This window comes from Pongo pygmaeus, chromosome 9, assembly GCF_028885625.2.
Source record: "Pongo pygmaeus isolate AG05252 chromosome 9, NHGRI_mPonPyg2-v2.0_pri, whole genome shotgun sequence".
NCBI lineage: Eukaryota > Metazoa > Chordata > Mammalia > Primates > Hominidae > Pongo > Pongo pygmaeus.
The window spans coordinates 132,085,898-132,113,338 of record NC_072382.2 but is presented as its reverse complement, the minus strand read 5'-3'; the positions used below and the strand labels follow the sequence as shown (position 1 = coordinate 132,113,338).

Genomic DNA, 27,441 nt, shown 5'->3' with positions numbered 1-27,441 from the left:
GAGTGCAGTAGCACAATCACAGCTCACTGCTGTTTCAAACTCCTGGGCTCAAGCCATCCTCCCACCTTAGCTTCCTAAGTACCTGGGGCCACAGGCTCATGTTACCACACCTAACTAATTTTTGTATTTTTTGTGGAGACAGGGTCTCACTGTGTTGCCTAGGCTGGTCTTGAACTCTTAGGCTCAAGTGATCCTCCCACCTCGGCCTCCCAAAGTGCTGGGATTACAGGCATGAGCCACCACACCTGGCCTGTTTTCTGGCTTCTTAAGGCAGACACTTTAGGTGATTAATTTGAGACCTTACTCATTTTCTAATTATAATCATTTAAGGGAATGAATTTCCCTATAAGCACTATTTTAGCTGCATTCCATAAATTTAGATGTGTTTCATTTTTGTTCATTTTAACGTTTTATAGCTTCCCTTGAGTCTTGCCTTTTGATTTATGGATTCTTAGAAGTGTGTTGTGTTAATGAGAGAACTTCCCCAACCTGGCAAAGGGCAATTACAAAAAACCTAGAGATAGTAAGACTGAATGCTAAAAAGGCAAGATTGTCCCTTCCCTCAAGTCCTATTCCCACCAATCCTATTAAACATTATATTGAAAGTCCTCACTGGTGCAAAAAGGCAAGAAAAATAATAGGCATACAGATATGAAAGGAAAAACAAAACTGTTCCTATTGAGAGACCTGATTATTTACACCCAAGTAATTTTTTAAAAATACAAAAAGCGTGCTAAAACTAATCAATGACAGGAACAAGGTCAACGTAAAGAAGTTTGGTGATTTTTTAATTACCTTTCTGTTACTAATTTTTGTGTTGTAATTCCATTAGGGTCAGAGAACATACATTAGAAAGACTGACTATTCTTCTGTTATTGCATAGAATGTTCTATAAATGTCAGATCCAGTTGGTTGATGGTGTTATGTCTTTGCTGATTTTCTGCCTACTAGTTTTGTGATGGCTGCGACAGGAGTGTTAAAGTCTCTAAGATTAGGGCCTTGTATATTTTTTCTTTCATTTCTGTCGTTTTTACTTCATGTATTTTGATGCTCTCTTTTAAGGTATATACACAAAATTGTTTCACTTGATGAGTTAATCCAGTTCAGCTTTCTTTTGATTAGTGTTTAAATGGTATGTATTCTTTTTCAACCTTTCCCCTTTAATGTATCTAAGATATGTTTGAAGTTAGTTACTTATAAACACACTACATTGAGATCATGGTTTTTCTCTTTTTTCTCCTCATGCTGTCTCTGTGTTTTCATTGTTGTGATTAAATCATTTGCATTTATTATAATTGCAAATGCACTTTAGAGGTAGAGGCTCCCTTCTTACACCTGTCCCCTGCTAATGAAATGAAGGCTGTACTTTGGGCTTGACACCCTGAGAATACTGGGACGAAAATTGTCCTTGCGCTAGCTTGTGAAGCAATGATTGAGTCAAGCCTAGAAGTCTTCAGGTTGCCGTCCCCCCTTCTATGAAGTACTCAGCTCCTGGAGCAGGGATTTCATTCTGAGAGAACCTTGCAATTATTTCCATCCCCAGCTTTAGAGACTTGGCTCAGAGATTTTTTGTGGTGGGGAGAAGTAGACCGATAGTAGACCGATAGTTCTTAATCTCTTCTGAATGCAGCTTACTTAATTGGGAAGATAATGTGTAGAATTTCAAAGCTAAGGGCACTCTCAAAAATGGTGGTAGTTGTGGGAGAGAACTATAGAAAAGACCAGAATAAGACAGCTAAGTGAAGCTCTACTGTAGCAAGAAGAAATATCAGATAGACCTCAAATTGTTTCTTCAAATGAGCTACAGTTGGTTGGTTGGTTGGTTGGTTTTGAGACAGAGTCTCGCTCTGTTTCCCACGCTGAAGTGCAATGGCATGATCTTGGCTCACTGCAACCTCCACCTCCTGGACTCGAGCGATTCTCCTGCCTCAGCATCCCGGTTAGCTGGGACCACAGGTGCACGCCACCAAGCCCAGCTAATTTTGGTATTTTTAATAGAGACAGGGTTTTGCCATGTTGGCCAGGCTGGTCTCGAACTCCTGGCCTCAAGTGATCCACCTGCCTCAGCTTTCCAAAGTGCTGGTATTACAGGTGTGAGCCACTGCACCCAGCCTGAGCCACATTTTGATTTCAATTAATTTGTAGAATATAAACCCAGGGCTTTTTTTTTTTTTAATAACAGTAGAGCAGTTAGTGGAGTTTAACACCTTGGTGTGATAAGAGAGAGCTAGAATATCACTGTAAATCCAGGGTGACTGTGGGCGTACCCAATAATGTACCTCTCTGTGGATCAACGTCCAAGGCTTAGCATTATGGAGGTTGGGGAACTGGGGAAATCGACTTTGCTAAAATAATTTGGCTACTCACTAAAAAATAAGCAAGAAACAGTAAGAAGCACCAAGAAAGAGGGAGGTAGAGGAAAGGAACAGTAACTGGATTTGCTATACTATATTATCAAAAATGTCAGTGTCTAGCAAAAAATTATGAGGCATGCAGAGAAAAAAGAAATTATGACTCATGCACCAGAAAAAAAGCAGACCTTATAAACTGCCTCTGTGAGAGAGACCACATGTCAGATTTAACAGAAAAGACTTTAAAATAGCCATCATAAGTGTGTTCACAGAACTAGAGAAAAAGCATAATTAAAGAGGTGAAAGTGGGTATAGTGACAATTTTGCATAAAATAGAGGCTATCAATAAGAATATAAAAATTATTGAAAAAACAATTAGAAATTCTGGAATTGAAAAAAATAATTAACCGAAAATTCACTAGCAGTGCCCTTCTTCACTGGCAGAAGATGGATTTAGTGAATTCGAACATAGATCAATAGAAATTATGCAAACTGAGGAACAGAGATAAGATAATAATGAGCAGAGCTTCAGCAAAACGTAGGACACCATCCCACATACCATTAAACACTTAAGAGTAATGGGAGTTCTGGAAGGAGAGGAGGAAGAGAAAGAAGATAATAATAGAAAATGATATAGCAATAGAAAAAACACTCAAATAGTGGCAGAAGACTTCCCATACGAACGAATTATGGTTTGACTTACAAGTTTTTAGTGTATGATAGCGCAAAAGCGAAAGTGATAACGCATTCAGTAGAAACCATGCTTCAAGTACCCTTACTTACAACCACTCTGTTTTTCACTTTCAATGTGGTATTCAATAAATCATATGAGGTACTGAACACTTTATTTAAAAATACTTTGTTAGGTTATTTTGTCTAACTGTAAGCTAATGTCAGTGTTTTGATCACTTTAAGCTAGACTAAGCTGTGATCTTTAGGAAGGTAGTTATATTAAATGCATTTTCGACTTTGATATTTTTAACTAACAATGGGCTTATTGGATATAATTCCATACATTGGAGCATCTTTACTGAAAATCTTTTTCTAAGTAAGAAAAATGTAGCAATTTAAACATACAGTAAAAACGCTAAAAGTTTAAAAAGGAAAATCTTTAAAATAGTAAGAAAATAACTCACTCAAAATGGAACCACTGTAAGATTAATGGCTGACTTCTTATAGCAGTGGAGGCCAGAAGGCGTTGGGAGAACATATTCAAAATGTGCAAAGGACGGGGGAAGAAAACTGTCAACCAAAAATCTTATATCCAACAATGCTGTCTTTTTTAAATGAAAGCAAAATAAAGACTGTCCTAGATAAACAAAAACGAAAATTTGTTGCTAGCTGACCGACTTTACAAGGAACATCGAAGGAATTTTTTCAGGCTGAAAGCAAATGACCCTAGATGGTAATTTGAATGCACACAAAAAAATAGAGCATCAGAAAAGGTATTATATAATTACTTTTAAAAAAAGAATTAACATTTTTTCTCCTTGTTATAAGTTTATTAAAAAGCAAGCTATTTATATGTATATACATATATGTAATGCTGATCCCATAACAAAGAAATGTAATAAATCTGTAATATATCTGCCAGTAACAGCACAAAAATAAGTGGGTAGGAGCAAAGCTGTGTTGGGCTAAGGAAATGACTACAGATTGGAAAGTAGTAATCATGACCACATGTTGTGTTTGTAATCATGAGCAGATGTGATATGTGTAACAATGCTACTATAAATGGGGGAGGGAATTGACATGTATAGTAGTCATGTTTTTGTCTGTCACAAGAATTAAGCTAGTATAGATCTGAAGCTGGTTCTGGTATATATGCTAAAACCTTGAGCAACTACTAAAAACATAACTCAAAAAATATAATTAAAAATCATTTTAAACCTGCAAATGCTACATTAGAAAATAATGCAAAAGTAAGCACTAAAGGAATAGTAGAGGAACAAAACAGACATGGGACATAGAATCGCAGGTTTGAATCTAACTATACAAATAACATTAAATGTGAACGGGTTGAAATCAAAAGACAGAGATTGTCAGACTAAGTTTATAAACAGCATTATCCAGCTGTATGCTAGCTAAAGGAAACATAATTGTCATTCAAAGAAAAATAGATTGAAAGTAAAAGCATGGAAATAAATATATCATGTAAACAGCAACCACCAGAAAGCGAGAGTGGTTTTACTTGTATCCAACAAATAGACTTTATAACAAAAAGTGTTACTAGAGATGTTTTATAAGGATAAAAGGGTCATTTCATCAGGAAGCTGTATCAGTTATGTTGCATATATGTAATAACAGAATACCAAAATACGTGAAGCAAAAACAGAAATGAAGAAACAGACAATTCAACATTAGTAGTTGGAGACTTCAGTATACCGCTTTTAACAATGTATAGAACAGGCCGGGCACAGTGGCTAACACCTGTAATCCCAGCACTCTGGGAGGCCGAGGCGGACAGATCACTTAGGAGTTTGAGACCAGCCTGGCCATCATGGTAAAACCCTATCTCTACTAAAAATACAAAAATTAGCCAGGCATGGTGGTGCACTCCTGTAATCCCAGCTACTTGAGAGGCTGAAGCAAGAGAATCACTTGAACCCAGGAGGCGGAGGTTGCAGTGAGTCAAGATCGTGCCACTGCACTCCAGCCTGGGCAACACAGCAAGACTGTGTCTCAAAAAAAAAAAAAAAAAAGAAACGTATAGAACAATTAAAAGGTCAACAAGTAAATAGACACTATAAACCAACTAGACCTAACTGACATCTATGGAACACTTCACCCAGCGACAATAGAGTATATGTTCTTCTCAAGTGCACGTGGAACATTTTCCATTATAGACCATATGCTAGGCCATAAAACAAACCTCTGATTTCTTTTTTTTTTTTTTTGAGACAGAGTTTCACGTTCACTCTTGTTGCCTAGGCTGGAGTGCAAAGGCGTGATCTCAGCTCGCTGCAACCTCTGCCTCCCAAGTTCAAGCGATTCTCCTGCCTCAGCTCCCCCAGTCACTGGAATTATAGGCACCTGCCACCATGCCTGGTTAATTTTTGTATTTTTAGTAGAGATGGTGTTTCACCATGTTAGCCAGACTAGCCTCAAACTCCTGACCTCAGGTGATCTACCCGCTTTGGCCTCCCAAAGTGCTGGGATTACAGGCGTGAGCCACTGCACCTGGCCAATAGATTTTAACGCAAATGACCTGGTGCGGTGGCTCACGCCTGTAATCCCAGCACTTTGGGAGGCCGAGGTGGGCCGATCACGAGGCCAAGAGATCGAGACCATCCTGGCCATCATGGTGAAACCCTGTCTCTACTAAAAATACAAAAATTATCTGGGCATGCTGGCACGCGCCTGTACTCCCAGCTACTTGGGAGGCTGAGGCAGGAGAACTGCTTGAACCTGGGAGGCAGAAGTTGCAGTGAGCTGAGATCATGCCACTGTATACCAGTCTGGTGACAGAGCGAGACTCTGTCTCAAAAAAAAATGGAGATTATGTTCTGAGACCATATGGAATGAAATTAGAAATCAAAAGCAGGAAAAAATTTGAGAAGCTCACAAATAAGTGGTAATTAAACAGTGCATTCCTAAATAACCAACAGATCAAAAAAGAAATCCAAATGAAATCAGAAAATATTCTAGAGTGGGTTAGGCATGGTAGCTCACTCCTTTAATCTCAGCACTTTGGGAGGCCAAGGCAGGAGAATCGCTTGAGCCCAGGAGTTTGAGACCAGCCTGGGCAACATAGTGAATCCCTGTCACTATTTTTTAAAATGTATTTTAAAAAAGAAAATGTTCTATGGTGAATAAAAATGAAGATACGACATTGCAAATACTCATGGGATGTAGTTATAGCAGTGCTTAGAGGGAAATTTATAGCTGTAGATGCTTATATTAAGGAAGAAGAAAGATCTCAAATGAATGACCTCACCCCTCCACCTTAAGACATTGGAAAAAGAGCAAACCTACTTAAGGCATAAGGAAGGAAATAATAAAGATTATAAAAGAATACTATGAAAAATTTTATAGCAATATAATTGTCGTATGTCAAATGTCAGAAGCAGTAGACAATCTGAATAGATCTATATCAAGTAATGAAATTAGTAATTTAAAAACTACCCTCAAAGAAAAGCCCAGGCTCAGATAGCTTTACAGTGAATTCTATCAAACATTTAAAGAACTAATACCGATTCTTTACAAACTCTTCCAAAAAACAGTAGAGGAGGGAACTGCTGTTCCCATATCATTTTATGTGGCTGGTATTTGCCCTGATAATAAAGCCAGACAAAGACGTCACAAGAAAACTACAGACCAATATCTCTTATGAATAATGAATGTGAAAATCCTCAATAAAGTACTAGCAAACTGAATCCCACAACATATTTTTTAAAAAAACAAACTATGTATCATACATGACCAACTGGGATTTTTTCCAGGTTTCCAAGGCTAGTTCAACATTTAAAATTAATTAATGGAATATATTAATAGAATAATTTTTAAATTACATGATTATATCAATAGATGCAGAAAAAGCATTTGACTCATTGAATTCCCTTTAGTGATAGTAACACTGTAGCAAACTAGGAGTAGAGAAGAGTTTCCTTAACCTGAAAAGGGGCATCTATGAAAACCTGGTAGCTAACATCATAATCAGTGATAACAGACTGGGAATTTCCCCTTCTAAGACTAGGAACAAGACAAGGATATCTGCTCTTGCTATTTCTGTTTAACATTGCACTGGAGACTCTAGGTAAGGAAATTAGGCAAGATAAATAAAAGGCATCTAGTTTGGAAAGGAAGAGGTAAGACTGTTTTCAGATGACCGGATCTTATACACATTGAGCATCCCAAATCCAAAAATGTAAAATTTGAAATGCTCCAAAGTGCAAAGCGTTTTGAGCACCAACATGACGCTCAAAGAAAATCCTCATTAGAGCATTTTGGATTTCGGGTTTTTGGATTAGGAATGTTCAACTAATAACATGTAATGCAAATATTCTAAAATTCAAAATACTTTCGGTCCCAAACTTTTTTTTTTTCATTTGAGACAGTCTTGCTCTGTCACTCAGATTGGAGTGCAGTGGTGTGCTATTGGCTCACTGAAACCTCCGCCTCCTGGGTTCAAATTATTTTCGTGCCTCAGCCCCCCTACTAGCTGGGATTACAGGCATGTGCCACCACGTCAAACTAATTTTTTTGTATTTTTTATAGATGGGCCGGAGTTGCGGGGGAGGGGGGGGTCTCTCCATGTTGGCCAGGCTGGTCTCGAACTCCTGGCCTCAAGTGATCCACCTGCCTCAGCTTCCCAAAGTGCTGGGATTACAGATGTGAGCCACCATGCCTGGCCCCCAAGCATTTTGGATAAGGGATACTCAACCTGTTTATAGAAAATCGTAAGGAATTCATTTAAAAAGTATAGGACTAATAAAGAAGTTGAGCAAGGTTGCAGAATATAAAACCGGTATACAAACATGAGTTGTCTTATTATACACTTGCAGTGAAGCATTCAATGAAGAAAACAGGCTGGAGGTGGTGGCTCATGCCTGTAATCCTAGCAGTTTGGGAGGCCAAGGTGGTTGGATTGCTTGAGCCCAGGAGTTTGAGACCAGCCTGGGCAACGTGTCAAAACCCCATCTCTACAAAAATTACAAAAATTAGCCAGGCGTGTTGGTGGCCCATGCCCATAGTCCCAGCTACTCAGGAGACTGAGGTGGAGGGATCAGTTGAGCCCAGCAGATCAAGGCTTCAGTGAGCCGTGATCATACCACTGCACTCCAGCCTGGGGCAGCAGAGTGAGACTCTGTCTCAAAAAAAAAAAAAAAAATTAAAGGTGACATCAAAAGAATAAATTTAACAAAGAAAAACTCATACTCTGAAAACTTACAACATTGCTGAAAGAAATTAAAGACAATCTAAATAAATAGAAAAACACCCCATGTTCATGGATCAGAAGATTCAACATTGTAAAGATAGCAGTATTCTCCAAACTAATCTATAAATTCAATGCAGTTCCTATCAGAATCCTAGCTGACTTTGTAAAGATTGACAGTCTGATTCTGAAATTAATATGGAGTTGCAGGGGACCCAGAATAGCCAAAATAGTACTGAAAAAGGACAAAATGAGAGGACTCAGCTTCTTGACTTCAAAACTTACTGCAAAACAGTGGTAATTAAAGCATTGTGGTACTGGCACAAGGACATATAAATCAATGGAATAGAGAGTCCAGATATAAACCCATTTGTGTTCAACTGATTTCCAACAAGGATGCCAAGATCTTTCAGTGGTACAAGAATATGCTTTTTAACAGATGGTACTGGGACAACTGAATAGCTACATGCAAAAGAACGAGGTGGGACCATATACAAAAAATAACTCAAAATGGGTTAAAGGCCTGAAACTGTAAAAACTCCTTGGAAAAAAAAAAAACATATTAGTAAATCTTCATGACTTTGTATTTGGCAAGGAATTTGTAGATATGATAACCAAAAGCATGAACAGCAAAAGAAAAACACTGAACTTCATAAAAATTAAAACCTTCTGTGCTTCAAAGGACACCGTCATAAAAGACAAACCACAGAATGAGAGAAAATATTTGCAAACCATTTCTCTGGTAAGCAACTCACAACTAGAATATATAAAGAACTCTGACAACTCAGTAACAAAAAGACAACCCAATGGGTAGAGCTCCAGATGGACCCCAAGGAAGATACACTAATGTCCAGTAAGCACATGAAGATGCTCAACATTGTTACTTATCAGGGAAATGTAAATTAAAACTACAATGAGATACCACTTCACATCCACTAAGATGGCTAGAAACAAAGTTGGATAATAACAAGTGTTGGTGAGGATGTGGAGAAATCAGAATCCTCATACGCTCTTTTTTTTTTTTTTTTTTTTGGAGACGGAGTCTCGTTGACACCCAGGCTGGAGTACAGTGGCATGATCTTGGCTCACCGCAACCTCCGCCTCCCAGATTCAAGCTATTCTCCTGCCTCAGCCTCCCGAGCAGCTGGGATTACAGGCGCCCACCCCTACACCCAGCTAATTTTTTTGTATTTTTAGTAGAGTTGGGGCTTCACCATATTGGCCAGGCTGGTCTTGAACTCCTGACCTCAAGTAATCCACCCGCCTCGACCTCCCAAAGTGCTAGGATTACAGACGTGAACCACCGCATCCAGCCTCCTCATACACTCTTGATGGGAATATAAAGGTGTGGCTGCTTTGGAAGACAGTCTGACAATTTCTCAAATGATTTAATATAGAGTTACCATATGACCCAGCAATTCCTGTCTTAGACATATACCCAACAAACTGAAAACATACATCTACACAAAAACTTACACATGATTGTTTGTAGCAGCATTATTCATAATAGCCAAAAACTGGAAACAACTCGTGTCCATTAACCTGTAGATAATAAAAATGCGGAATATGGAGTGGAGTATTTTTTCAGCAATAAATGTAAATGAGGCATGATACATGGTAGAACATTATACTAAGTGAAGTGAGCCCCAAAAGTCCACATTATTATATGATTCCATTCATATGAAAGTCTTGGATGGGGAAGGTTTATAGACAAAAAATAGATTAGTGGTTGCTTAGGGCTGGCAGGAAGTTGGAGGGGGTTCTCCTATTTTTGTCTGTTGGGAACCTCCTCAAGTTGACTTGAGCTTTGATATACCCCGAGTAATCTTTGGTAGCTTCCTTGTTATCTGGTCAGATATTCCAGGAGGCATTTACTGCCTGAGACATGGGATCAGCCATTTCTCTAAGGACCCATGAGTTTATAGTTTTTTTGAGGTGAGAAAAGGAATTTAGAAGCCATTCTAGGTGCTAGCAATATTCATTGCTAGAGATTAAGTACATTGTCATTTCATACTGATGCTTTTAATTTGAAATTCAAGACCGTAAATTCAAATTGCAACTTTTTCCATTAACTATTTATAATGAATAGATGTAGGCATTTTATATAGCAAAACCAGTTAGAAATTTTATAACATAAATTTATTCAGTCATATATTTCACTCTGTTGTATGTTATGTGCAATACTGGACAGGGTCAAGAGAGAAATTAGACAGAAAATGTTTTCACCAAGGCCTTTTGCTCTGTCTGCTCCAAGCTTCTAACAACTTGCCTTTCTGCCCTTCTTCCCCGTACATTTTTTACATGTCTTCAGCTCTGATAAATTCAGCAGAATGAGATTTATCGTGACTTCTTCCCTGAACTACAGGCCAGGATGGGCAACTTCATGTATAAATTTACACGTGGATATTCTTCTCAGGTATTTTAAACTCAGTATATCCAAAACTGAAACATTTCTTTCCCCATCATCAACTCCTATCAAAACCAGCTCTTCTTTCGCCTTGTTTGGTGAAAACAAAGTTAGAGATATAACCATCTGACTTTTTTAGCTACTGTTCCACCCACCCTTAGTACAGAATCATGCCTAGGTGGTTTTCCATTCTAAATATTTCTCAGATGCATTTTCTTTATCCTCACTGCTGCCACCAAGACGTCTTCTTAAAAGGCAGATAGGACTCTTCTCCTCCCATGTGACTACCTGTGCTTTTTGAGGAAGATTGTAGGTCTGAAGCTTGTATAAACGTAAGTGGTCTTGAACCAAATAATTTTCTGGCCTCAGTGTCCTCATCTGTAAAATCAGGGTATTATAATGTAACCTCATGTGAGACAGCGTATCTAAAGCCCCTAGTGTTATATCTGGAACATAGTTGATAATCAGCCAATACAGACAAGTTTATGTATAAATTTCCACCTGGGTATTCCTCTTACAGGCATCTTAAACTTCTTTGCCCCTCTCCTTAACCTTTTCTGTCCTTGATGGGTTTTAATTAGAATATAAGCTGCGAGTGCGTGATCTCAGTTCCGTTTTAGCATAATTAAAACCTGGTTAGTATCTTTTGAAAGTCAGCCTCCAGTTTTGAGATGTGGCTGCATATTTAAATAGGTACATTCTTTTAAATATCAACTTTTCCCATCCAACTAAAATTACTTTCAAGGTTAGCAGTCTCATTACTTTCTCTTTCATCATGTTAAAGCAGCCACCTCACTTTATATGCTAAGAGCTACTTCATTTTAATCTCAAATCTTCTGATAATTTTTATCATCTAATCTATATATCAAAATACAGGTTTTTAAAATGCTGTGAAAAATAGAGTAGACATTTTAAAATTTGATCTCCATTTAATTTTTGTTCACACTTTTTCTAGTGTGAATAAATAGCTAACATTTATTGAATGCTTGCTTTATGCCAGGAATTGTGCTAATTTAATCCTCTTGGCTATCTTGGAAGTATAATTTTTATGATTCCTGTTTTTCAGATGAGAAAAAAAACAGAAGCATCATTAGAGAGGTGAACAACTTGACTCAGATTTAATGCCTGGCTGGTAAATGGGGAAGTGAAAATTTAAAACCTAAGATTTGTCTAACTTAAACCAATCTACTTTATCAAGTAGGCTGTATACCTTACTTGGCAAAATTGTTTCAACCCAACTGTAAAAAAAAATTGTAGGTTCTTTTTTGTATTCCCTTAAATTATATGTTGTTTAGCAACATACCACTTTCACAAGAATGTGTGATAGCAGTATTTCATCAGTAATTTGGAATAAAATGGGTGGGAAGTAAACTTCCTGAATTACTGAATAGTTCAAATTGCAGACTGCTACAAGTACATTTTTATTACTTGTAAATGCTGCACAAAGTCTAAATTAGTCATTGTAGTTAATACTGATCTTTACTCAAGAATTTTAAATGACCTCCAAATTAAACTTATAACTACACATATACATATTCATCTACACACAGAGATAAATGAGATTGATTAATTAATTAATTAATTAGTGGAGTTTCACTCTTTTTGCCCAGGCTGAAGTGCAATAGTGTGATCTTGGCTCACTGCAACCTCCACCTCCTGGGTTCAAGTGATTCTCCTGCCTCAGCCTCCCAACTAGCTAGGATTACAGGCACACACCACCACGCCCAGCTAATTTTGTATTTTTAGTAGAGATGGGGTTTCACCATGTTGGCCAGGCTGGTCTTGAACCCCTGACCTCAGGTGATCCACCCACCTTGGCCTTCCAAAGTGCTGGGATTACAGGCATGAGCCACCGTGCCTGGCGAGATTTTTTTTTTTTAAGAGACTTGGCTAACTTATAAAAACTTCGGGTTATACCTTGTGGTTTCTAAACTGTCCATATTATGTATGACATTTTCTTTTTTTCTCTCTCTCTCTTTTTTAAAATTTGAGGCCGAGTGTGATGACTCACACCTGTAATCCCAGCGCTTTGGGAGGCTGAGTCAGGTGGATTACATGAGGTCAGGAGTTCGAGACCAGCCTGGCCAACATGGTGAAACCCCATCTCTACTAAAATTACAAAAAATTAGCCAGGTGTAGTGTCTGGCGACTGTATTCCCAACTACTCAGGAGGCTGAAGCAGGAGAATTGCTTGAACCCGGGAGGCGGAGGTTGCAGTGAGCCAAGATTATGCCACTGTACTCCAGCCTGGGTGACAGAGTGAGACTCTGTCTCAAAATAAAATAAAATAAAATTTGAGACAGGGTCTTGCTGTGTTGCCCAGGTTGGAGTCAAGGGATCTTCCCACCTTAACTTCCTGAGTAGCTGGGATTACAGCTGCATGCCACTATACTTGGCAAATTTTTAAATATTTTAAAAATACTTCATTGCTAAAAAATTGTAGCAATTATCTGAGCCTTCAGCAAGTCATAATCTTCTTGTTGGTGGAAGGTCTTGCCTTGATACTGGTGGTGCCACTGATCCGGATGGTGGCCACTGAAGACTGGAGTTGTGGCAGTTTGTTTAATAAGACAGTGATGAAGCTTTCTTCCCCTACCCCACTCCACCCCTCGCTTTTTTTTTTTTTTTTTTTTTTAAATTAGAGGTGGGTCTCACTCCATTGCATTGAGCTCCTGGGCTCAAGTAGTCTTCCTGCCTCAGCCTCCCAAAGTGCTGGGATTACAGGCATGAGCCCCGGCACCCAACCTGGATCTTTCTTTCGTGAGGATTTCTCTTTTTTTTTTTTTTTTTTTTTTTTTGTAGACAGTCTCACTCTGTCACCCAGGCTGGAGTGCATGGCATGATCTTGGCTCACTGCAGCCTCCACCTCCCGGGTTCAAGCAGTTCTGCCTCAGCCTCCCGAGTAGCTGGGATTACAGGTGCCTGCCACCACACCCAGCTAATTTTTTGTATTTTTGGTAGAAACAGGATTTCACCATGTTGTCCAGGTTGGTCTCGAACTCCTGACCTCAGGGGATCCACCTGCCTTGGCCTCCCAAAGTGCCAAAGTGCTGGGATTACAGGCATGAGCCACTGCGCCCGGCCTTCACGAGGATTTCTCTACAGGATGTGATGCTGTTTGATAGCATATTACTTACAGAACGACTTCTTTCAAAATCAGAGTTGATTGCTAGGTGTAGTAGTTCAAACCTGTAATCTCAGCACTTTGGAATGCTGAGGCCGGGAGTTCGAGACCAGCCTGGGCAACATAGGGATACCCCTGTCTCTACCAAAAAAAAAAAAAAAAATTTTTTTTTTAATTAGCCAGGCATGGTGATACACACCGTAGTCCTAGATACTTGAGTGGCTAAGACAGGAGGATGCTTGACCCTAGGACTTCAAGGCTACAGTGAGCCATGATCATGCCACTGTACTCCAGCCTGGGTGACAGAGTGAGACCCTGCCTCTAAAACAAAAATTATAATCTTAACTAGCTCTTCTGGATAACTTGCAGGTTTGACATCAGTACTTGCAGCTTTACCTTGCACTTTTATGCTATGAAGATGGCTTCTTTCCTTCAACCTCATGAACCAACCAACCTCTGCCAGCTTTTCTGAATTTGTTTTAGAGGCAGGGTCTCACTCTGTCGCCCAGGCTGGTGTACGGTGCCTTGATCTCGGCTCACTGTAACCTCTACTTCCCAAGCTCATGCAGTCCTCCAGCCTCAGCCTCCTGAGTAGCTGGGACTACAGGCATGTGACACCACACTGAGCTAATTTTTGTATTTTTTATAGAGATGGTGTTTCACCCTGTTGCCAGGCTGCTGTTGAACTCTTGAGCTCAAGCCATCCACCTGCCTCAGCCTCCTAAAGTACTGGGATTATAGGGTGAGCCACTGCGCCCAGCTAAAAAAAATTTTTAATTAAAATTTTTTTTAAATTGGAGTTGATCCTCTCAAACCCTGCCACTGCTTTATCAACAAGGTTTATGTAGTTTTCTAAATCATTTATTGTCATTTCAACAGTGTTCCTAGTATCTTCACCAGGAGTAGACTCCAACTCAAGAAACCACTGTCTTTGCTTATCCACAAGGAGCAACTCCTTATCTGTTCAAGTTTTATCATGAGATTGCAGCAATTCAGACTCCATTTTGAATGCTAGTTCTCTTGCAGTTTCCAACACATCTGTAGTTACTTCCTCTGTGAAAGTCTTGAACCTCTCAAAGTCATCCATGAAGGCTGGAATCAATTTTGTCCAAACTCCTGTTAATGTTGATATTTTGACCTCCTCCCATGAATCTCAAACAGTCTTAATGGCATCTAGAATGATGAATCTTTTCCAGAAAGTTTTCACTTTGCTTTGTGCAGATCCATCAGAGGAATCAGTATCTATGGCAGCTATAGCCTTTTGAAATGTATTCCTTAAATAATAAGGCTTGAAAATCAAAATGACTCCCTGATCTATAGGCTGCAGAATGGATGTTACATTAGCAGCCATGAAAACAACATCAGTCATGTACATCCTCATCAGAGCTCCTCGATGACCAGATGCACTGTTGGAAAGCAGTAATATACTGAAAGCAGTCTTGTGAGCTGTCGGTCTCAACAGTGGGCTTTTAAAACATTCAGTAAACCATGCTGTAAATAGATGTGCTGTCATCAGGCTGTGTTGTTTCACTTACAGAGCACAGGCAGAATAGATTGAGCCTAATCGTTAAGGGGTCTAGGATTTTCAGAATGGTAAATGAATATTGGCTTCCAGTTAAGTCACCAGCTGCATTAGCCGCTTACAAGAGAGGCATCCCTTCCTTTGAAGTTTTGAAGCCAGGCATTGACTTCTTCTCTCTAGCTGTGAAAGTCCTAAACGTGTCTCTTTCCAGTGTAAGGCTGTGTTGTCTGTATTGAAAACCTGCTGTTTAGTGTAGCCACCTTCGTCAGTGATCTTAGCTAGCTCTTCTGGATAACTTGTTGCAGCTTCAACATCAGCACTTGCGGCTTCACCTTGCACTTTTATGTTACGGAGATGGCTTCTTTCCTTCAACCTCATGAATCAACTTCTGCTAGCTTCCAACTTTTCTTCTGCAGCTTCCTCATCCCTCTCAGCCTTCATAGAATTGAAGAGAGTTATGGCCTTGTGCTGGATTAGGCTTTGATTTAAAGGAATATTGTGGTTGGTTTCATCTTCTGTGCACACCAGGCAAACTTTCTCCATGTCAGCAATAAGGGTGTTTTACTTTCTCATCATTTGTGTGTGCACTGGAGTAGCACTTTCAATTTCCTTCAAGAATATGTCCTTTGCTATCACAGCTTGGCTAGCTGTTTGGTATAAAAAGTCTAGCTTTCAGGCTCTCACCTCTCAACATGCCTTCCTCAGTAAACTTAATCATTTCTAGCATTTCATTTAAAGTGAAAAACATGAGGCGGGTGGATCGCTTGAGGTCAGGAGTTCGAGACCAGGCTGGCCAACATGGTGAAACCCCCTCTCTACTAAAAATACAAAAATTAGCTGGGCTTTGTGGTACGTAACTGTATTTCCAGCTACTCTGGAAGCTGAAAGGAGAATTGCTTGAATCTGGGAGGTGGAGGGTGCAGTGAGCCAAGATTGTGCCACTGCACTCCAGCCTGGGTGACAGAGCAAAATTCCGTCTCATAAAAAAAATAAAGTGAGAAACGTGCAGCTCTTCCTTTCACTTGGTCATTTAGAGGCCATTGTAGGGTTATTAATTGGTCTAATTTCAATGTCCTTGTTTTTCATGGAATAGGGAGACCTGAGGAGGAGGAGAGAGATGGGGGAATGACTAGTGGGTAAATCAATCATAACACACACAACATTAAGTTCACTGTCTTATATGGGTGCAGTTTGTGGTACCCCAAAACAATTACAGTAGTAACATCAAAGATTACTGATCACAGATCACCATAACAGATATAATAATAATGAAAAATTTTGAAATATTGCAAGAATTACCAAAATGCGACACAAATGTGAAGTGAGCACAAGCTGGTGGAGAGTGGCACCAGTAGACTTGCTGACAGCAGGGTTGCCACAAATTTCCAATTTGTAAAAAACACAATATCTGCAAAGTTTAATAAAGCAAAGTGCAAGAAGATGAGGTATGTCTCTGTATCCAAAATATATTTCTCCATATAAGTTTGTATTATGGAGCATATCTTGGGCCTGCGTTTCCGCAGGCATATTGGGAAATGCATGTGATAAATATATGGTAGAGAATGCATTTCTTCATCATCACCTTCTTCTCATCCCATACTTCTAAGTATATCAGACTTCGTACCATATATGTGAACAAGCATGACTTACGGGAGGTACTCATGAGCCATTTTATTTATTCTGTGGAGTGAGTTCTCCAGCTTCCTGAAGAGTAAGTTTTAATAACTGTTCTGATCACTTTCAGGAAATACCAGCAATCTTTTCAAGAACTAATAAACGTAGAGTGAAAGCTTTCCCTCCTTTCCCACCTCAGGCCTACTACAGGCCTGCAGTTGAAGAGTTAGATGTGGTTTGCCTCCTTTTTCTTTCTTTCTCTCTTCCCCAACTTTCTTCTTTCACTTCTCTTCATTTGCTGGCTGTGGTTTCTGGCCCTTTCAGGAAGAAAAGGTCTTTGATAGCAATGTTAGTAGCAGCAGCAACTAATGTTTCTATAGCATTGATTATGTTACTAGTTACTATTCTAAACACTTAACATGTATTAGATCATTTAATCCTCAGAACTCTATGAGGTGTGTTGTGTTACGTTTATTATACCACTGAATATAGTAAGATACAGAGGGTTTGTTTAATGACTTGCCTAAGGTGACACAGGTAAAAATAGCAGAACCAGCATGCAGAGCGAGCATTCTGGCTCCAGAGTCTGTGCTTTCAACCACTCCACTGTGTTGCCTTTATATACTGTTGGGAGATAGTAGGCATACTTCTTGGCCTTGGTTGTTGTTTAAATCAGACTTATGTGCCCTTCAGAGTTGTTTCAGTTGTAACATATTTTCCATAGACTTGAGGTAAAGGATCAGCACGCCTTGAAGCCCCTTTCCCTTCAGAGTTGTTTCAGTTGTAACATATTTTCCATAGACTTGAGGTAAAGGATCAGCACGCCTTGAAGCCCCTTTCCCTTCAGAGTTGTTTCAGTTGTAACATATTTTCCATAGACTTGAGGTAAAGGATCAGCACGCCTTGAAGCCCCTTTCCCTTCAGAGTTGTTTCAGTTGTAACATATTTTCCATAGACTTGAGGTAAAGGATCAGCACGCCTTGAAGCCCCTTTCCCTTCAGAGTTGTTTCAGTTGTAACATATTTTCCATAGACTTGAGGTAAAGGATCAGCACGCCTTGAAGCCCCTTTCCCTTCAGAGTTGTTTCAGTTGTAACATATTTTCCATAGACTTGAGGTAAAGGATCAGCACGCCTTGAAGCCCCTTTCCCTTCAGAGTTGTTTCAGTTGTAACATGTTTTCCATAGACTTGAGGTAAAGGATCAGCACGCCTTGAAGCCCCTTTCCCCGCAGGGGAGCAAGCAGGGAAGTAGAATGGGGTTTGCAACTCACAACAAACTGATTACTCTCAGCAAAAATCCTTTTCATATCTACTCTTTGAACATGGAAGAGGACTGAAGGTGGATGTAACTCAAGGTTGAAAATAGTTTTCCACTATCCCTTGTATAAGGTGCCCTTGTGCCTCACTTGAGAATGTAGTACATTATCTGTTGTTTGGGGCCTATTCAAGATGGAAATGGTTTCATTTTAATACTCTGATGCGCATGTCTTCCAAATATGCTGTTTAATTTCTTGCCTTCACACCTTTGTTCATGCAGATGGTCCCTGGATTGTAACTAATTCATTTGCTCTGAAAGCATGTTTCTTCCCTCAGCCACATGATCCCAAAGTAAGCACTCTTGAAGGCCATGCTTTGAAAGCAGAAGCTACTCTCCTGGGATGCAATAAATGAACAAAATGCTTTATATATACCCCTCCCATTTTCTTCCTTTCATCTCATTTTTGTGAGACCTAAATCAGCAAATATGTTAAATGATGGTTTGCGTAGACCAGTCCCTGGCTGTCTAGTGTCTCATTGTGGTCAGTTGACTTCAGGAAGGGTATGTGGAGCACTCAGTTTACATTTGAACTTCTGTCACTAATGATGGTCAAGATAATTATTTCAGTAGCTTTACCTGGCCGCTTTGGAACAGAGATTTATGCCTTATCCTTCTGTGAAGTCTGACATGGAACAGTCTCAAATTGATCATTTTGTCTTCTCAAGTTAGAATAGTCTGTGACTTATATTTTTTTAGACAGGGTCTTACTCTGTCACCAAGGGTGGAGTGCAGTGGTGCAGTCTCGGCTCACTGCACCCTCCACCTCCCAGGCTCAAGTGATCCTTCCACATCAGCATCCCGAATAGCCGGGACTACAGGCCCATGCCACCACACCTGGCTAATTTTTATGTGTTTTTTGTAGAGACAGAGTTTTGCCGTGTTGACCAGGCTGGTCTTGGACTCCTGAGCTCAAGCAATCCGCCTGCCTTGGCCTCCCAAAGTGCTGGGATGACAGGTGTGAGCCACCACACCTGGCAACCTTTTTAAATTCATCTTGAAATCTTTTTTTTTTTTCTTTCCACTTCCTTTTTTTCTTTTTCCCATCTTTCTTTTCCTCTATACATTTACCTGCATAAAACATTAACAGGGATGATTATGTAATGGATTGTTCAGTGTTTACACTGGCATTGCCTGCTGCATGCTCACATTTAGAAACAGGAATGATAATATGCCTACTGACAGAGATATGATGACAATCAACTAATTATTAAATGTGAAGCATTTCAAATACTATCTGGCACATAGAAGACACTCTACAATTGTCATTATTTACAAACTGTTGCAGCCCTGCAGCTCATTAAAACGCTGGTTCACAGGCCGGGCGTGGTGGCTCACACCTGTAATCCCAGCACTTTGGGAGGCCGAGGCGGGCCTATCACCTGAGGTCAGGAGTTCAAGACCAGCCTGGCCAACATGGTGAAACCCCATCTCTACAAAAATACAAAACTTAGCCAGGCATGATGGCAGGTGCCTGTAATCCCAGCTACTCGGGAGGCTGAGGCAGGAGAATTGCTTGAACCCGGGAGGCAGAGGTTGCAGTGAGCCAAGACTGCCCCGCTGCACTCCAGCCTGGGCGACAAAGCGAGACTCTGTCTCAAAAACAAAACAAAACAAACAAAAAAAACATTGGTTCACAGACTTCACTGATTGGACAGTTTGGAAGGCAGATAAGGAGAATATATTTCTATACAGTCCCTACGTTGAAGTTTCTCTCTCACTACCATCTTTCAGCTTTTTAATTTAGTACAGTGGCCACATGAAAATGATCTAAATCACATTTTAAACCACTAAAATATCAATTAATGCTTTATTTTATGTATTTTTTAGGACATTTCTGATTTATTTGCATCCTTGAAGAGCATCTGTAGAAGAGGAAGTAAAAGATGGGTGTGAAAACATTTACTCATAGCTCCTCTTCCCACAGCCAGGAAATGCTTGGAAAGCTAAATATGCTGCGAAATGATGGACATTTTTGTGATATCACTATTCGTGTCCAGGACAAAATCTTCCGGGCACATAAGGTGGTACTAGCAGCTTGCAGTGATTTCTTTCGCACCAAACTTGTAGGCCAAGCCGAGGATGAGAACAAGAATGTATTGGATCTGCATCATGTTACAGTGACTGGCTTTATACCTCTTTTAGAATATGCTTACACAGCCACTCTATCAATTAACACAGAAAATATTATTGATGTTCTAGCAGCAGCCAGCTATATGCAAATGTTCAGTGTTGCCAGCACCTGCTCAGAGTTCATGAAATCAAGCATTTTATGGAATACACCCAACAGCCAACCTGAAAAGGGTCTAGATGCTGGACCAGAAAATAATTCTAACTGCAATTTTACTTCTCGAGATGGGAGCATTTCTCCCGTGTCCTCAGAGTGCAGTGTGGTAGAAAGAACGATTCCTGTCTGCCGAGAATCCCGGAGAAAGCGCAAAAGCTACATTGTTATGTCTCCTGAAAGTCCTGTGAAGTGTGGCACGCAAACAAGCTCACCCCAGGTATTGAATTCTTCAGCTTCCTATTCAGAAAATAGAAACCAACCAGTTGACTCTTCCTTAGCTTTTCCCTGGACTTTTCCTTTTGGAATTGATCGAAGGATTCAGCCTGAGAAAGTTAAGCAAGCAGAAAATACCCGGACTTTAGAATTACCTGGCCCATCTGAGGCCAGTAGAAGAATGGCTGATTATGTGACTTGTGAGAGCACAAAAACTACCTTGCCTTTAGGTACCGAAGAAGATGTCCGGGTCAAAGTAGAAAGATTAAGTGATGAGGAGGTCCATGAGGAAGTGTCCCAGCCTGTCAGTGCATCTCAGAGTTCGCTGAGTGATCAGCAGACAGTTCCAGGAAGTGAACAAGTCCAAGAAGACCTTCTGATTAGTCCACAGTCTTCCTCTATAGGTATAATGCCTTTTGTGTTTTTCTTGGTGCTATAAAGTCAATTCAAACATTTTTAAGTTCCTGTTAGATAAAAAGTTTTGTGCTCAGTCATATAGGAAATATAAAGAAGAGTAAAACATGATAACTGGATTTGCTTGAGATGCTATTAGCACTATCATTTATTTTTTACAAGTTGCACATTGGGGAAGATAAAAATAATTGAATAATATCTGGTGGGACAAAGGCAGATACACATACACAAAAAACAGTTAAATCCAGTTTGTGTTTTATTCTTCATTAAAATATGTATTGAAAACTTACCATGTGCCAAGCAAATATTGATGTTACATAAAGAAAAACACATAGTCCCTGCAATGAAGAGGTTAATCATCTAATTGGGGAAGCAGGTATGTAAGTAAATGATTACAGTGAACTATTAAAAGTGCTCTCATCTGGAGGTGTGAACAAAGTAGTATGGTTGCAACAAAGGAAAGAACAAGTTACACTGTATATTTGAGTGGGTCTTACGCAATAAGTAAGAGTTTACCCAAGTGTGGGAATGTCATTTCTGTGAAAACATAAAAACGCAGAGCATATATGCAAACACAGAGGTATGGAAGAGCATTGTGTGTTTGGTAAACAGTGAATTCAGTGCAAAATGATGTAAATAAGTACAGATGCCTGAAAGTGTAGGGAATAGTGGGAGATAAGATAAAAGGAGTGGTTGAGCGCAGGCTGTGAAGAGCCTCGAATCCTAGTTTCAAGTAGGGGTTGCATTTAAGTGCAGGTAACGGAATCCCTTCTAAAGTAACTTAACTGTAGCAGTTTTATTTATTTTTTTCTTTATTATTTATTTATTTATTTATCTTTTTAGATTGAAAATAAAATAATTTATGGTTGTTTTCTCTGGCAGTATTTTTTTCTTTCTTTTTTTTAAATTCAAATTCTGGGGTACATGTGCAGAACGTTCAGTTTTGTTACATAGGTATACACATGCCATGGTGGTTTGCTGCACCCATCAACCCTTCATCTACATTAGGTATTTATCCTAATGCTGTCTCTCCCCTAGCCCCCCACCCCCCAACAGGCCCCACTGTGTGATGTCCCCCTCCCTGTGTCCATGGGTTCTCATTGTTCAACTCCCACTTATGAGTAAGAACATGTGATGTTTGGTTTTCTGTTCTTGTGATAGTTTGCGGAGAATGATGGTTTCCAGCTTCATCCATGTCCCTGCAAAGGACATGAACTCATTCTTTTTTATGGCTGCATAGTATTTCATGGTGTACATGTGCCACATTTTCTTTATCCAATCTATTATTGACGGGGATTTGGGTTGGTTCCAAGTCTTTGCTGTTGTGCATAGTGCCACAATAAACATATGTGTGCATGTGTCTTTATAGTAGAATGATTTATAATCCTTTGGGTGTATACCCAGTAATGGGATGGCTGGGTCGAATGGTATTTCTATTTCTAGATTCTTGAGGAATCGCCACACTGTCTACCACAATGGTTGAACTAGTTTACAGTCCCACCAACAGTGTAAAAGCATTTCCTATTTCTCCGCATCCTCAACCGCATCTGTTGTTTCCAGACTTTTTAATGATCACCATTCTAACTGGTGTGAGATGGTATCTTATTAAATTTCCATGTGAAATTTAAACGAGTTTTTTCCAATTCTGTGAAGAAAGTCAATGGTAACTTGATGGGGATAGCACTGAATCTATAAATTACTTTGGGCAGTATGGCCATTTTCACAATATTGATTCTTCCTATCCATGAGCATGGAATGTTTTCCCATTTATTTGTGTCCTCTCTTATTTTCTTGAGCAGTGGTTTGTAGTTCTTGAAGAGGTCTTTCACATCCCTTGTAAGTTATATTCCTAGGTATTTTATTCTCTTTGTAGCAATTGTGAATGGGAGTTCACTTGTGATTTGGCTCTCTGTTACTGGTGCACAGGAATGCTTGTGATTTTTTATCACAAAGTGTTCAGGAATAAAAGTCCAGGGGTGGTACAGTGAATCTGCAATATAATCAGTGGCCTAGGCAACTTGTATATTTATAATCTGCCATCTTTAGTTTGTTGGTTTCATCCATAAGATGCTCATTTCATCTTTACCTTTGTATTCTAGAAAGGGGCAATGCTTTGTATCAAGAAAGCACCTTTGTTCTCAGAAATCCCTAAAAAACTTCTGCTAGTCTGTGTCACATAGTCTTTCCTAGCTGCAAGGGAATCTGGGAAGATAATGTATATTAGTTGGGTACCTAAATGCCTTGAACAAAATTAGAGCAAAATGGATATTGAGTATGCAACTAGCAATGTCTGCCACAAGTAGGCCAAGTAAGCTTGGATTTTATCTTAGTGGTAGGTAGTAAGGAGTCTACATTAAAGGGATAAAAACAAAAACATGCAGATATTTTAGGAAAACTGTTATTGACATGCAGTGAGTTTGGTTGTACAGAGACAGTCTCAAAGACCAATTGCAGTGCACTTATCTTGGTGTGAATGAAGACTTAAAACCACATGAAAGAAAATAGATATTACAAGACTTTGTAAAGAAAGACTCAGTACCTGATGAGACTGAATATGTATATTGAAAGAACAGGAGAAGTTAAAGTACTCTGATTACTAGGAAATAATGGTAACACTTTATTATATTCCATTGATTCTAAGTCACAATTTTTCATATTTTGTTATTTCTGAATCCAGATATGTCTTACAGTTGGCAGTCTTCTACAGTTGCTTTTTTCTTCCTTAGTGCTATAGAGAATAATGGCAATCATATGAATCAATAGCATTTTAGCATCTATTAAATGCAGTTAGTGCCGTATGAAAATCAGTGGAAGGTGGTGGGAATCCAGTTTTGAGAGTAAATTATCAAGGTCAATTCTGTGTAAATTGTGCTTGGATGATGATCAAGCAGTGTCATTTCAAAAGCAGTAGAAAAGATAAGTGAGATTCCCAACTTGGGACTTTTCTACTAGTAGTGGCAAATTCAATCTCAATAGGAAAAACAGAAGAGCCAAAAACAAGAGGATACCGTGGGGAATACCTATATTCAGGTTTGGGAAGGGATAGAAGAAAAGCCACTAGTGAGTAATAAAGATTTGTTCAAAAGATTGGTGAACCGGGAAGACCATATTAACTTTGTTAGTTTCTTGTGCTTTTACCCTCTGTGTGAGTTTCCCTGGGCTGCTGCAACAAAGTACCACAAACTGAATGGTTTAAAAAAAATTTATTCTCTCATAGTCAGAGGCCAGAAATCTGAACGACAGGTGTTAGCTCCCTTTGAAGGATCTTTCTCTCTTTGAAGATTGTAGGGAAGAATCCTTCCTTGTGTCTTCCAGCCTGTGGCAGCTGCCCACAATCCTTGGTGTTCTTTGACTTACAGCTCCAGTATATGATATTGTACTTTGGTATATGCATTCGTCTTTACATGACGTTCCCTGTCTCTCTGTTATGCCACTGGCTTCAAATCTCTCTCTCCGTAAAAGGACAGCAGTCATTGGATTCAGGTCCCACCCTAATCCAGCATGACCTCATCTTAACTTGATTACATCTGCAAAGACTCTATTTCCAAATAAGGTCACATTCATTGGTAGCAAGGATTAAGACGTACTTTTTTTTTTTTTTTTTTTTTTACTTTAAGTTCTGGGATGCTTGTGCTGAACATGCAAGTTGTGTTTTTGGGTATTTTATTTTCTTTGTAGCAATTGTGAATGGAAGTTCACTCATTATTTGGCTCTCTGCTTGTCTGTTACTGGTGTATAGGAACACTTGTGATTTTTGCACATTGATTTTGTATCCTGAGACTTTGCTGAAGTTGTTTATCAGCTTAAGGAGTTTTGGGGCTGAGACAGTGGGGTTTTCTAAATATACAATTATGTCATCTGCAAACAGAGACAATTTGACCTTCTCTCGTCTTATTTGAATACCCTTGACTTCCTCTCTTCCTATTTGAATACTCTTTCTTTCTCTTGCCTGATTGCTCTGGCCAGAACTTCCAGTACTGTGTTGAATAGGGGTGGTGAGAGAGGGCATCCTTGTCTTGTGCCGGTTTTCAAAGGGAATGCTTTCTGCTTTTACTCATTCGGTATGATACTGGCTGTGGGTTTGTCATAAATAGCTTTTAATATTTTGAGATATGTTCCATCAATACCTAGTTTATTGAGAATTTTTAGCATGAAGGGGTGTTTAATTTTTTTTATTTTTAATTTTTATTTATTTATTTTTCAGACGGAGTCTCACTCTGTCACCAGGCTGGAGTGCAGTGGTGTGATCTCAGCTCATTCAAGCAATTCTCCTGCCTCAGCCTCCTGAGTAGCTGGGACTACAGATTCGTGCCACCACACCCAGCTAATTTTTGTATTTTTAGTAGAGATGGGATTTCACCATGTTGGCCAGGATGGTCTCGATCTCTTGACCTCATGATCCGCCCGCCTCAGCATCCCAAAGTGCTGGGATTACAGACGTTAGCCACCACGCCCAGCCAGGGTGTTGAATTTTATTGAAGGCCTTTTCTGCATCTGTTGAGATAATCATGGTTTTTGTCATTGGTTCTGTTTTATGTGATGGATTACGTTTATTGATTTGCATGTTGAACCAGGCTTGCGTTCCAGGGATGAAGCCGACTCGATCCTGGTGGATAAGCTTTTTGATATTCTGATGGATTCAGTTTGCCAGTATTTTATTGAGGACTTTCACATCAATGTTCATCAGGTATATTGGCCTGATATTTTCTTTTTTTGTTGTTGTGCCTCTGCCAGGTTTTGGAATCAGGATGTTGCTAACCTCATAAAATGATTTAGGGAGGAGTCCCTCTTTTTCTGTTGTTAGGAATGGTACCAGCTTCTCTTTGTACCTTTGGTAGAATTCATCTGTGAATCCGTCTGGTGCTGGGCTTTTTTTGGTTGGTAGGCTATTTCAGGAGAGTTTATAGCATGAAGGGATGTTGATTTTTTTTTTTTTTTTTTTTTTTTTGAGGTTCTGCCACAACTTCAGAATTTGTTATTGGTCTATTCAGGGATTCAACTTCTTCCTAGTTTAGTCTTGGGAGGGTGTATATGTCCAGGAATTTTCATCTAGATTTTCTAGTTTATTTGCGAAGAGGTGTTTATAGTATTCCCTGATGGTAGTTTGTATTTCTGTGGGATCAGTAATGATATCCCTTTTATCATTTTTTATTGTGTCTATTTGATTATTCTCTCTCTTCTTCTTTATTAATCTGGTTAGCAGTCTATTTTGTTAATCTTTTCGAAACACCAGCTCCTGGATTCATTAATTTTTTGAAAGGTTTTTCGTGTCTCTCTTTCGGTTCTGCTCTGTTCTTAGTTATTTCTTGTCTTCTGCTAGCTTTTGAATTTGTTTGCTCTTGCTTCTCTACTTCTTTTAATTGTAATGTTAAGGTATAGATTTTACATCTTTCCCACTTTCTGATGTGAGCATTTAGTGCTATAAATTTCCCTCTCAACTGTGCTTTTTAGCATGTCCCGGAGATTCTGGTACCTTGTCTCTTTGTTCTCATTGGTTTCAGAGAACTTCGTTATTTCTGCCTTAATTTCGTTATTTACCAGTGGTCATTCAGGAGCAGGTTGTTTAGTTTCCATGTAGTTGTGCAGTTTTGAATGAGTTTCTTTTATGATTATTATTATTATTATTATTATTATTTATTATACTTTAAGTTCTAGGGAACATGTGCACAACGTGCAGGTTTGTTACATATGTATACATGTGTCATGTTGGTGTGCTGCACCCATTAACTCGTCATTTACATTAGGTATATCTTCTAATGCTATCCCTTCCCCCTCCCCCTGCCCCACAACAGGCCCCAGTGTGTGATGTTCCCCTTCCTGTGTCCAAGTGTTCTCATTGTTCAATTCCCACCTATGAGTGAGAACATGCGGTGTTTGGTTTTTTGTCCTTGTGATAGTTTGCTGAGAATGATGGTTTCCAGCTTCATCCATGTCCCTGCAAAGGACATGAACTCATCCTTTTTTATGGCTGCATAGTATTTCATGCTGTATATGTGCCACATTTTCTTAATCCTGTCTATCATTGATGGACATTTGGGTTGGTTCCAAGTCTTTGCTATTGTGAATAGTGCCGCAATAAACATACATGTGCAAGTGTCTTTATAGCAGCATGATTTATAATCCTTTGGGTATATACCCAGTAATGGGATGGCTGGGTCAAATGGTATTTCTAGTTCTAGATCCCTGAGGAATCACCACACTGTCTTCTACAATGGTTGAACTAGTTTACAGTCCCACCAACAGTGTAAAAAGTGTTCCTATTTCTCCACATCCTCTCCAGCACCTGTTGTTTCCTGACTTTTTAATGATCACCATTCTA

General features: G+C 39.3%; 1 protein-coding gene across 6 annotated transcripts in view; it reads left to right on the top strand.

Annotated features, from left to right (window-relative positions):
- Positions 1-27,441, top strand: part of ZBTB44 (zinc finger and BTB domain containing 44) — a 90,487-nt gene that overhangs the window by 33,838 nt on the left and 29,208 nt on the right. For all 6 annotated transcript variants that reach the window (XM_054440514.2, XM_054440506.2, XM_054440513.2 and 3 more), the window contains exon 2: positions 20,039-21,112. In XM_054440514.2, the coding sequence (XP_054296489.1) occupies positions 20,095-21,112 (1,018 nt within the window). In that variant the 5' untranslated portion in view covers positions 20,039-20,094. The remainder of the gene's footprint in view (positions 1-20,038; positions 21,113-27,441) is intronic.